This window comes from Vombatus ursinus, unplaced genomic scaffold, assembly GCF_900497805.2.
Source record: "Vombatus ursinus unplaced genomic scaffold, bare-nosed wombat genome assembly UNPS02014772.1, whole genome shotgun sequence".
NCBI lineage: Eukaryota > Metazoa > Chordata > Mammalia > Diprotodontia > Vombatidae > Vombatus > Vombatus ursinus.
The window spans coordinates 35,610,319-35,623,886 of NW_020954550.1; the positions used below are offsets into that span (position 1 = coordinate 35,610,319).

A 13,568-nucleotide genomic window follows, 5' to 3' on the forward strand; every position below is an offset into this window, starting at 1 on the left:
TAATTTGTGCCCCAAAACACCAAAACGAATAGGAATAGAAGTATTTTACTTTAATCCATTGAAAACCATCTGTCTTAAAGTTAATGGCCCACAGTGATATACCTAAGCATCCTTACTGAAAATGGGTTCAAAACAAATTTTGCCTACATTCTCCACTTCTCTTTACCATAGTATTAGGAATACTATCAACCCAAATGAAACAAGAAAACAATAGTAGATGAGTTACATTGATTGAAAATGAGGTCAAATATTATTTGCAGATTACGTGATGATATATCTAGGAAATTCAAATGTCAGAGAAAAGCAAAAAGGACATTTAGCAGGACCGTGTTGGTACTGTCATATTCAAGGTAATCTTAAAATTAACTAATTGAAAATTAATTATAAGTTGAAAACAATAGATGAATTCAGAAAGATAAACCCACAGAATACAAGTTAAACTCACAAAAATTATGTTCATTCTTATATACTAGAAATAAAGATCAAGAAGACATCATAATAAAAGAAACCCTGTTTATCTTAGCAACAAAAAAATCATCAGATAATTGGCCAATTAACCTACATCTAAATACACGTGACATTTATAAGTATATTATAAAATTGTAATGACTAAAATTAAGGAAGACCTAAACAATTGTAAGGACATAGTGTTTTAGTGGGTCAGATTAAATGATCCTGCTTCCTAAGTAATTTAGATATTTACAGGTCATACAGTATAGAAGAAAAAAAATTTTTGATTAAAGTGGATTTATAGTCTTAGAATTAAAAATGTTAGAAAGTGATGATAAGCATCAAAACTATGTGGTATTGGGCTACAAAATAAAAAGAGAAACAGCAGAATAAAGATAACATGTCCAAACATATATAAAATATATATATATATATATATATTTACACACACACGTATATGTGGGTCTGTGTATATATATATGTTTATATATATTTATATATATATTGATGTTGATAAACCTATTAAAGTAAGCAGGGAGAAGGTTAATTTTTTTTAAACAAATCTGTAATATGGTAGAAAATGAATTTAGACTCATAATTCCTTAGCTCAGTCAGCTTTGGTAAATGGTACTATATCAAAAGTAGAAGAAAATGGAAGAGTATGTTCCAGATATACTTAATTTACTCAAAGGAAAAAAACATTTATAAGTATGGCAGATAAATCTTGACATCTAAAGTATATGAAGAACTGTTAAAATTTGCAAAGGTATCTTTTAGTTACTAATAGGTAAATGGGCAAGGGATGTGAATGTATATTTACTAAAAATGAAGTACAAATTGTTAATCATGTCAGCTAGGTGGTACAGTGCATAATGTACCTGACCTGGAGTCAGGAAGACCCCAAGTTCAAATCCAGCCTCAGATACTTACTAGCTATGTGATCTGGGCAAATCACTTAACTTTTGCCTGCCTCAGTTCTCATCATCTGTAAAATGGTAGTAATAGTACTTTTCTCCCAGGGTTGTTTTAAGGATTAAATGGGAAGTTTGTAAAGCACTTTACAAACCTTAAAGCACTATATAATGCTAGATTATTATTTGAAAAAATGCTCAGCCTCCTAATACTAAAAGATACAAATTAAAACAATTCTGGCCTATCATATTGGCATAGATAATTGAAAACAGCAGAGCAATATTGATAGCATTGTGGTGGAATTGGAGATCAATATAGCTTTTTTTGGAAAGGAATTTGTCAGTACACTATAAAAGTTACAAAAAGAATCCCTTTCCTAAAACCCTGTAATTTCCATTGTTGGAATATACCTTGAAAATGTTACCAAAAGAAAATAAAGCTCTCCCTTTAAAGATTTTTATTGGTGTGTTATTTGTAATTACAAAAAAACTAGAATCAGCCTTCATACCAAACTTGAGGAAAATGGTTAAATTATGGTAAACTGATGTAATGGAATTTAGATTTTCAAGTATAATGAATATAACACAATCTGGAAAGAAATATTTAAAAAGATAGAATAAAAAACAAAATTAGAAAAACTACATATTACAGTATTATCAAAGGAAAAGTAAGTGAGAATAAACAAAGAAATGTTCTGGGTGCTTAGATCTAGTAACAGAAAAGTAATGGCATTTTAAACATTGAAATTCATGTATTTAAATGTAAATGGATACAGAGAAAGTTTATTTGGCTCTAGTAATGTTTAACAAGTATATTAAATATAAAAAATAAACCTTACAGTCTAGTCAAGGGAAGAAACATGTACACAAGTAACCATTAAAAATTTCGACATGATTACATAGGAGAACAGAATAGTATGAGAAACTTTAGAAGGAGTTACTACCTTTAGTTGGGGGAACTAGGAGGACAAAATGGTACCCAAACTCATTTTTTTAAGTGAGCATCTTATAAGCATATAGAGGCCAGCATGAGTAAATGTGGATCATCCAAAGTACAATAAACAGGGGGAAAGTGCACATGTTATCAAAACTCAGAGTTTGAGGAATTTCAAAGGCTGTTTAGTTCAACCTATACCTAAACAGGACTCCCCTCTACCCCATAGCAAATACATGGTCCAACCTTGATTGAAGATCTGAAATGAGCAGAAACTCAGTACTTTCTAAGACAGCTCATTCATTCTGCTTCTGAATATTTTTAATTTTTAGAAAATTTTACGTACAGCAAACCTAAATTTACCTCTTTATAACTTCCCTTCGTTCTTTGTTTTGTCCTTTGGACCCAAGTACCAGAACAAACAAAACTCTAATTCTTCTTCCCTACTATATAGTTTTTCAGGTTTTTTTTAGATACTTGAAAACAATCAAACCTCTCCTCTTCCCCACCTGCTGTGCTGCCACACCCCCAGTTCCCTTTTCTAAGCCAAACTCTCCCTGTTTCTTTAACGGAGGAGCCTCATGGAATGAACCATGGAATGGCCATTTACCATCTTGGTTACTCTTCTTCATGTACTTTGCAACTTATCAATGTTTTTCTTAAAACAAATAAAGCTCAGTTCATATGTTTTCTGACCAGGGCAGAATGTAATAGGACTTCGACTCCTTAGTCCTAGACACTATGCCTCTCAATGCAGTTTATTTTTTATTTTTCTTTCTTTCTTTTTTTTTTTTTTTGCTGTCATGTCATATATTTGGCTCACATTAAGCTTGTAGACCACTAAGAACCTCCCACATTTTTTTCCAACTAATTGCTATCTAGCTACACACCCCTCATATTGTACTTATGAAGTTTAATCTTTTGAACCCAAATGTGAGACTTCACAATTATCCTCATTAAATTTCATCTGACTAGATGCAGCCCAGTGTCCTAACCTATCAAAATATTTGAGTGTTGATTCTGATATGAATTGTGTAAGTAGTTCCTCTCTGCTTTTCATCACCTGCAAATTTGATAAGTGTGCCAACTATACCTTTATCTAAATCATTGATAAAAATATTATACAGTAAAACAGGGCACTGCAGATCACAAGAAGGAAAGCTTCAAGGTTCCCGTTGAGCCCTTATTAACTACTTTTTGGGTCTAAGCCATTCAGTTGTTAGTCTCCCTAATTATAGTGTTGTCTAGATCATATTTTCCTATCTTTTCTACAAAAATAGCATGCAATACTTTATCAGATGCTTTATGAAAACAAAAATTCTATACCTACTGCATTTCCCTATTCTGCCAGTTTAATAAGCTTCTCAAAAAAGAAAAATAAGGTAAGTCTGCCAAGACTTATTTTTGATGAAGCCTTGCCAACTCTTAGTTATCTTCCTACCCTTTTCTAAATGTTCTCTAACCTATTATATGTAGGGGGGAAAAATGAAATCCTTAGCTTCACAGTGAAGATCCTCCACTATTTAGCTCTTCCTGCCTACTTTTCAAGCTTTATTTTATATCTTTTCCCCATCTATTCTACATTCTAGCCAAACTAATCTTCTAGTTCTTGAACTCAACCACCAACATAAATTCTTGTAAGCCATGGCACTCCATGCCTTGAATGTGCTTTGTCCTCCTCTTTGCTTTTCAGTTTTCTTACCTTCCTTGGAAGGTCACCTCAGATGCCAGTTCCTCTGTGTAGCCATCCCAGATTCACCAGCTAAAAGTATATACTCCCCTAGAGCACCTTGTTTGGACTTTTCCTTTACCTCCGCTGCTTTTTTACTAAGGCATGGAGGGGTTTTAGTCTGTACTGATAGATAAAATCATGGATGCCTGCAATAGTAAAGTAAATTGTTTGATGTCTTACTCCAGTGCTTCATTGTGGAATGAAAGTGATACTATATTCTTGAATACTATACCAGTAGATCATAAGCTCTGATCCCACCAAGTTTGAGTGTTGTGATAGTTGATTATCCTAAATAAGTGACAGAATATTGACTACCAGGTGATAGAATTTTCTAGTTATTCCAACTTGTTTTGAGAGGTTGCCTGGTGCCGTAAGTGGAGGGAGCATCCAAGTAGTTGAAATCATTAATCTTTTGAAATATTGGAGTAAGAAGTAAACTAAAGGTTAGAGTGGAGGAAGAGAAAGTACCTTCTCTTTCTTGGAGCCAAAAGACCTTGGTTTATGTCCTAGTTCTGCTGTTTAATAAGTGGTAGATTTTGCACAAGTCATTTACCTCTTTCAGCCTCTGTTTCCCATTTAGTAAAATTGGGATAATACCCATTTCACCTATTTGAATTGAAGTGAATTGAATTGAATTGAATTTCAATTTGAATTTGAAATGAAGATCTAATGATCTGTGCTTTGAATACTGTAAAGTGCTGTATAAATATGAGCTATAATGATGTTGCAAAATAAACTTAGTATTAGGGTTTTGAGCCCTTTGGTAAGGCACAAAAAATGTAAGCATTGCTTTAATTTTGCTTTTTTGTCCATTAGTTGGTTTCAGCTAAGACCACTTTGGGTATGTGGTCAAGAAGATTGTTATTTGCATGTAGATTGAATTAGATGGGAGGTTGGAGGTTCCTTCTATCTTTTGAGGTTCTGGACACCTTCACATAGACTTGTCTTTGCATATATCATTTGCCCCCATTAGAATGTAAGCTCCTATAAGAACTGTTTATACATGTTTGACCATTTATTCTTAGCACCTGTTACAGATGCCTTTCACATAGTGGTTCTTAATGTATGCTTATTGAATTGGATTTTTACTTGAATGTAATGTTTACTAGTAGATTAGATCTTACAAAGATGAATAATTTTGGTTGGCTTCTGCTACCCTAGAAACTGTGTGAGAAAATAGTTAACATTACAAGATTTTGAGACAGCTAGGTAATACAGTGGATAGAGCACTGGGCCTAGAGTCAGGAAGACCTGAGAAATTCAGACTCAAAACGCTTACTAGGTATATGAGCCAAGGCAAATCTCTCAACCTCTGTTTGCTTCCATTTTATCTTTTTTACCTTTTCTGTAAAATGAGAATAATAATAACATCTACTTCCCAGGGCTTTTGTGAGGATAGAATGAGATAATATTTGTAAAACTTTGCAAACCTTAAAGTAGTATAAAAATGCTAGCTATTATGGAGTAATTGTTTTTATTGTTCACAAATATTGTGCTTTGTTCAGTTATTGGTAGAGGTGTCCTTAGGCCTCCAACTCTAAACAGCCTCTTAAGTTGCCTTGTTTTGTGTGCTAGTGATATGTGGCTCCACACTACAATTTTGACTTTTGTGATGTTTTAAGAATTAGAGGTAGAGGTAGTATTTGGCAGCTGGAGATTATCTAGTTTTTTGCACTCGTAAAAACTTTATTCCCAGGAAGTGTAGCTCCCTACCTTTTGATATTCACTTAAGGCTATTTTAGGTAGCTTATTGGGATATTTAATATATATTAATAACACTGTAAAGATTACCATAAAGTAAATGTTTAGAAATATTTAGTGTTGCTTAACTACCTCAAGTAGTCTGATAGATAGATTTTTGGATTTCCTGGTACATCTTTTGTTAAAGATGGGCAGAAGTATAAATTCCTTTGTGTAAATAAGATGACAAATCAGACTAATTCAATGGTTTTTTTTTTGTTTTCATGGTATTTTAGGTTCATGAAAGCTTTAAGTTATGCTTCATTAGATAAAGAAGATCTATTAAGTCCTATTAATCAAAATACACTGCAACGCTCCTCCTCAGTTAGGTCCATGGTATCCAATGCTACATATGGTAGCTCAGATGATTACATTGGACTTGCTCTTCCCGTGGACATCAACGAAATATTCCAGGTACATTCATAAATGCAGTTTTTCCCCTTAAGAATTGGTATTATAACTCATATTGATTTTTGCAAATGAGATTTTAAACTACATAATGAATTTGCAGATAGAATTTGTCCTACTATATAATAATTTATTTTCACTGTTCCTCTCTAGGATATTATTCTTCCCTCTCCTCTCACACTTTATCCCCTACCATATTCCTTTCTTTCAATACTATGTCCCCTCTAGTCTCTACTTTTTGTAATGCTATTGCTTTTTAGTCTGATATAAGTTCTTTACTATGTTGTGTTTTTGGTAGCATCTATCCTGTTAAGACATCCAAAAGTTCCTGATACCTCGCCTCTTTGGGTTAACACTGGGTTAAGGAATCTATAAGTGCCATGAAGTATCATATTAGCTGAGCCTCCTCATTGCTAAGCCTCCTCATTACAGAGCAGGCATAATTTTTTTCTTTTTAGCAGTCAGTTAGAATTTGTAGAATGTGAGAACTTTGTTACTGTTGCTCCTCTCAGCTTTCTGAATAGAGGAAGCAGAATGGCACCCTGGGAAGATCATGGCATCTGGAGGTGAGAGGACCAGGGTTTGCTTTTGGATATATGCCTTACTTCAGGTGTGCACTTAACTTAGTCAAGTTCCTTAACCTCTTTGGAGATCAGATTCCACATCTGGAAAGTGAGGGAATTAGACTTGACGTTCTCTGAAATACTTTACAACTCTAACACTATAATCCTACTCATTAGATCTATTCCAGCCTGAAATAGTCTGCTGTGGGAATTAAAGAGCTATCATAGAGGCTTGGTGGCCAGTTTTCATGTATGTTGTAGAGGGAAATTTTGTTCAGGTACTAGTTGGATTAGATGACCTTTGCAGTCCATTTCAACTTTGATATGCTATGATTATGAATAATTTAATATTCTTTTATTTTTTACTTTCTACATTTTTACATTTGCATTTTACATTGTGTAGTGTTAGCAACTTTTTTAAAATGACATTTGTTTTGAGAAATGTTACTTATTTTCTTTTGGGAGACAGTTTCCATGATCTTATTTCAAAATTTTAGGTAAAGGATATTCCTTATTTTCAGAAGAAAACTATACCTCCCTGTGATGATCGTGTTGTGAGAGTACTACCTGATTCAGGAGGTAATAAGTATTATTTATTCTACTCATAACTTCTGGTTTGATATCATGTTATAATTTACAGTAACATGTTTTAAGAAATACATTCTGTAATAGTCTTTGTTGAAGGGATGAGGCTTTAAAAATTCTAGGAATTTCCCTTTTTATGTCACTTTAATTTCAAATTGCAATACTTACTCTCAGAGTTTTGCAAGCAAATGTTCTACCTGTTGAAGCAAACAAGTCAGTTTTCATTCATAAGAAAGTAATACTTGAAATGCCTAAAATTTAAAAAGTAAATATCCCTAAATTGAAAAAGCTTAAATGTCTAATTACTTTAGTGCTTGCATTCATTTATCTTTATAATCATGTTTTTTTAAAAAAAATTGTAAAATCTTTTCTTTTAAAAAAGTGATTATAGATGTTTCTGTGTTATCATTTTACATTTCTCCTTTTTTACTTGTACGCAGAATTCAAGCAACAAAACATAAATGCTGAGGTTAGATTTGAATGATAGCTTTTTATATTTTTAGAGCAAAACATTAACATTTTATTTCATTCCTCATGACCCTCCTTCCCCCATTAAAATTTTGTTCATAATTGCACAGAGATAGAGTTCTCTTTTTTGTTTTATCTTTCCTCTTTCCCATACTAAAAAAAAAAAAAAAATGACCTATCCCAAGATACTTGGAAAGAAGATTTGATTGTACCAAATATTTTTTAGTTCTCATATCATTTTTTCATTGTGTTTTATTTTTGCCTCTGAGTAGGTCTTCCATCTGGTACTGGAGATCTTGTAAAAAGTCCATTTCAAATGCTCCGACAACAGATTAGTCTCACAGAAATAATGAATACAAGCCAATCAGATGCTTCTCAATTTTTAGAAAATACAGAAGACACGGGGCTACAGGAGCACACAGACGATAATTGTCTTTATTGTGTCTGTATCCAGATTCTGGGTTACCAGCACAATAACCAAGTGGACTCAACTTATACTCACACAGGTTAGTATTTCTATTCAGGTTAGGGAACCCTCTGAAATAGACTCTTTCTTTAAGACATGAAGTACGTTCAAGTTTTTAAATGACTTTTTTTCTCTCATTATTAAACAAATGACATATTACTTTTAATTGAGCGTATGCTATAGATCTTAAACTCCCTCAAAATGTTACTTTAAAGTCATAGACTTGTGTTAGCCTTGTCAGCCACCACAAAAACTAAGGAAGGGAAGAAACATTTCACAAAGGATCTCAAGGTAGCCTAATAAAAATTTAGTAAGATCTTTAGTATACATGTGGAAAATGGGAACTGTATTTTCAGAAGATCTTAACATCCTATGTGATCATAGGTTTGGTGCATGGATGGTCTTAGAAGCCATATAGAGCTCCTAAGGAAGTAAGGCAAAACTTAAAACTAAAATGTTCATTTTTTTCATGTAGTGAAAAGTTAGACATAGTGTAATTATACAGCATCTTAATATAGATTAATGGTGAAATGACTTAATTTTCAAAAATTGGATTCAGTTACAGTTTTTTAGGAATAGATCTATTACATAAAATGATGCCTTTGTAGTTGTTATATCTTGTCTTACCATATCTTTAGTAATGAAACTTGGGCCTGAAGAGCTTAAGAGACTTGCTCATGACCATTCCTCATTCAGCTTCTTCCTTGCTTAAGTCATCCAGAAAAAGTTACATGACTTTAGAGTTCCTAGTTAGTCCCTTTGGGATCAGAGCCTTTTCTTGTCTAGTTAGTATTGTATTTCTTCACCTTCTCCTTTCCTGTCCTCCCAGCAATATTATGCTAGCTAAAATATTAAAAAACAAACAAAGAAACTTACTAAGAATAGAGACAAATCAGAATCAGTTACTGGAAGGACCACTCAGGAAAGGAGACAACCAAGAGAATAGATTGAAAGAAAAGAGCGTGCCAAAATCACACATTTCATTTCTTTTTCTCCTTTAAAAAGTATTTTATCCTAAACTTATTTTTCAATGGTAGCAAAACCAATTAAACTGTATGCACGTACATAAAATTAACAGAATGATTTTCAGCATCCCAACATACTTGTTCAGTTTTTTAGTAATTGTGTACATCACTCAGGAAAATCAGTGAAGATTATAATCTCTTGCAGAATTTGTTTAAGGTATAGTGTAATATCTTCTGTATCTTTTCTATTTTACTTTCCCATAAAATTACACTTTCAGTTTGATACTGTAGCTAGAGTAGCTGTTAATTTTTTATTTCTAGTGGTTTTTTTAAAGTATATTTTCATAGAAGGTAGTGGTTTGAACTACACTTGTCATTTCTTTAATATTAAAGTACTTTAAATTTTTAAAGTTTAAAAAACTATTTCTATGAGGTATTCTCTTTTTGCAAATAGGAAATCTGCTCAGAGTCAAAGACACTGTTCTTCTAATTTCTAGTATTTTAAAAATTCAATATGTAAAAAATTTTAGGGGTGACACTTTAAAAAAAACAGATAAAGAAAATCATACACATGGAATGAGACAGTATGGTTGGAAAAGCACCTAATAAAATATGAAAGAAATTAGATAGAGATACTAGTATTGCTTCTACCTATAATTAGCAGCATGATGTTGGGTAAGTCTTTTAAGCTCTCTGGGCCATAATTTCATTGTCCATAAGATACTAGAATGGGACTAAATGATCTTTTTCTTCCACCCCCAAAATTCTATGATTGCCCAATGTTACTTCCTAAAATAACAGCAAAAGATTTTCTGATTTACATTTCTTCTAGTCCATTAAGTCAAATTATGTAGATGTGCTGGAAAAATTTTTTAAAGATAATTGGTATCATATGAATCATATATCACATTATGTTCTAATATTCATCATTTGGCTGTTTATGTTCCTCTCCTTTTTTCCTCTATTCAGTTATAAGCTTCTTTAAAACAGTAACTATGCCTTTTATTTATCTAGTATCCTAGCACCTAGCACATTTTCTTGCATGGGTTTGTTTTGTTTTATTTTGACCTATGATTTCCTTTGTGTGGGGAACTCTCATTTTGGAGTTTCCTTTTCTACCAGTAGGGATAAAGCATCTCTTCTGCAGTATTTAGTTTTAGAGAGTAGCCTCTAAAATTGAGAGGTTAAATGACTCGCCCAAGGTCACACAGCCCTAGCCAGTATATCAGAGATCATAATCAAACCTGGGCTTCCTAGCTCTGAGGCTATCTACTATTCCATAAGGCCTCTCATTTCCTAAGTGCCTTGTTTATAGTAGAGAATGAATGAATGAATGAATGAATGAATGAATGAATGAATGAATGACAGCTTTTAATTGACTTGAATTATTGGGGCAGAGAAAGTTTGCTTCCAGTCAAATAATAGCTCAGGAAATTGCTTTTGTAGTACAATAACATTGATACCTAGGACACATGCTCCCTCAGTTCATGTAGCTCACATTTACACCAATTGTTTTAAAGTGTATTTATAATGAAATTGAGTTTGTAAATTAGATATCTTATTATATGAGAAATAAGTTTCCACTAAATAAGTTATATCATATAAATTACATCATATAAATTTACTCTTTAAATCTTTAGTGCAGAGTTGTTAAAAACTGAAAGAGAAACAAAAGCAAGCCAAACCTTTAGGAGTAATCTTACTGAAAAGACAAATTTCTTGTGTGAATTAGTTATGAAGGATTATCATTTGATTTAGTGACTAAATCATGAAATTCCCTTAATTAAATTAATAGTTGTTTTCTTCAGACTTTCCAGACATTCCATATTCTGATTGGTGTGGACAGACCATCCACAATCACCTAGATGTCGTTTCCTCAAAGTTTTCTGGGATTTCAGGATGCAGTGATGCTGTATCCCAGGGTTCAGCCAGTAGCACCAAGAGTACAGAACTGGTATTAGGTAAGTTTGCAGAACTATAAGGAAAAAAAGGCTTTAAATAAAATATATATATATATTTTTTTTTGTTAGGCAGTGGGGTTAAGTGACTTGCCCAGGGTCACACAGCTAAGTAAGTGTTATGTGTCTGAGGCTGGATTTGAACTCTGGTCCTCCTAACTTTAGGGCCAGTGCTCTATCCACTGCGTCACCTAGCTGCCCCTAAAATTTGTATTTTAATAAATAATTACATACAGCATTTGTATGAGAAGTACTATGCAGAATTTTTAGTTTGCCTTCATTCTTGGTGTCATCTTAGAGGTTACAAAATTTAAGTTACTTTGTGCTTACTCCTTTGAATCAACTCTCTCTTCCCCACAACTGATTAATTGACATGTCCACTTGATTCTACCCTGTAAATGTTTTGTGTTCATCTCCTCCTGACATCACGCTGGTTTAGGCCCTCAGGATCTCTTGTGTTATTTACAATAAGCTAACTGCTCTCACTGCCTTTAGTCTTTCTCCACTTCTATTAAGTTTTCATATAGCAGCCAAAATAATCTTCCTAAAGTAGAAAACTGACCATATTAACTCCCCAATTTAAAAAAACTTCATTGCCTCTAGGATATGACACTCTCCTTAGTCTGTCATTTAAAGCTGTTCACACAGTCTGGCCCCATTCTTTCTTGTGTATTAGCATTCCTCTCCTTACTATTGCCTCAGTAAAATTTAAGGTTTTTGAGGTCAGTTATCATTTGAAAAAAAAAATACCCCCACCACTTGGCACGGTGCTTTTCATGTGACAGACATTTAATGTTTGAATTGTTGATGGGTATACTAAACTTTTGCAGGCATTATATTTTCACTCTTTTTTTTTTGTCTGTACCATTATAAAAGTTTTTGTACCAGATGAGTATTACCAGGTTCTGTAGAGCTTATTAGTACTAAGAAACATTTTGAAGTCATTAAATGATTTTGAATACAACTGTGACTCATAATAGTTTACTTTCCCAAAGTGAGAAATGCATTGAACTTTATTCTGAAAAATGTTTTGTATTTGTTTTCCCAGGAGTCAAGTCAATTCCAGATGATACACCAGTATGCCGTATACTCCTTCGAAAAGAAGTGTTAAGATTAGTTATCAATTTGAGTAGTTCAGTAGGAACTAAAGGTCATGAAACAGGACTTTTGACGTGAGTGAATAATGTATGCGAATTAAATTCACCTGTAATATTTGTTCTGCTTGTTTATTTTTCTGCTTCAAGAAGAAATAGAATAATAAAAATTTAAAGATTCCTTTACATAATAGATAACACATAGTGATTTCTTATAGATTAAATTTAATTCCCTTAATTTTCTCTTTTTCTTAAAGCTTTTAAAGCTTTGTTAAGACTTTTTTTTGCAAAGATTTTTAAAGTACTTTATCAAGTCAAGATCACATCTTGTGGTATGAAAAGTAGGAAATTCAAAGATGGTACATCAGCATCTTTAATTTTTACTTTTAGAATGTTGAAGTATATTTAAAAAGATAACTAACATGGCTTAAGAGCAATGCTAAATTTGGATATAACTATTTTCCTAATAAAATAATCTAAAAGGTATCTTTTCCTGTTAAAATTAATTACTTTTATTAATTACTTTTAAAAATCTTACCCATCAATGTTTAATTGGTGACATTTTAATTGAAAAATGTTTTATAATTAGGAACTATTTATTTTAAAAGCAAGTGTCAAATGATGAATTAACATTTTTTCTAATTTAACATGTCTTGTCTTCTATTTTAGGATTAAAGAGAAGTTTCCTCAAGCATTTGATGATATATGCCTCTACTCTGAGGTTTCCTATTTGTTATCACATTGTACTTTTCGACTGCCATCTCGCAGATTCATACAGGAGTTATTTCAAGATGTTCAGTTTTTACAAGTAAGGAGAAATAGAGGTTGTTCTTCATCCGTGCTAACAATGAACAAAAGTTCTTAAGTGTTCAGTTAAATAAACAGTGTACATTTATTAACCACCTACTATTGTAAAGTCCCGGGCTAAACACTGGGCAAAGACCAAAACAAAGTAGTTCTTCTTCTCAAGGAACTTATATTTAGGGGAAGGGAATACAGCCCGTTCATAGATAAGTTAAATACAAAGTCATTTGGGGAAATACTGAAAATATGGATTTTTTCCCACTTTCTTTCTAGATGCATACTTGGAAGCTGGTAGTCCAGTATTAGATCCCAAGAATTAGAAACATAGCCCTACACTCCTTATCTAATTTTAAGATTTATCGATAATAATACAAATCACTAGCAGTATGCCAAAAAGTACATGTGTTAATCAGTGTCACCATCCACACAATTTTTCAGCTGTTGATTCTGGTCCCTGAGAGGCAAAGCATCACACATGATAAATAGTTTA

At 32.7% G+C, this 13,568-nt stretch overlaps 1 protein-coding gene across 6 annotated transcripts in view; it reads left to right on the forward strand.

Moving 5' to 3' along the window:
• Nucleotides 1-13,568, forward strand: part of RICTOR (RPTOR independent companion of MTOR complex 2) — a 130,556-nt gene that overhangs the window by 112,143 nt on the left and 4,845 nt on the right. For 4 of the 6 annotated variants that reach the window (XM_027863345.1, XM_027863348.1, XM_027863347.1 and 1 more), the window contains 6 exons: nt 6,004-6,181; nt 7,236-7,320; nt 8,064-8,297; nt 11,031-11,183; nt 12,229-12,352; nt 12,944-13,082. In XM_027863345.1, coding sequence (XP_027719146.1) covers nt 6,004-6,181; nt 7,236-7,320; nt 8,064-8,297; nt 11,031-11,183; nt 12,229-12,352; nt 12,944-13,082 — 913 coding nt within the window. The remainder of the gene's footprint in view (nt 1-6,003; nt 6,182-7,235; nt 7,321-8,063; nt 8,298-11,030; nt 11,184-12,228; nt 12,353-12,943; nt 13,083-13,568) is intronic. The other 2 variants (XM_027863346.1, XM_027863349.1) reach the window with 1 other exon arrangement.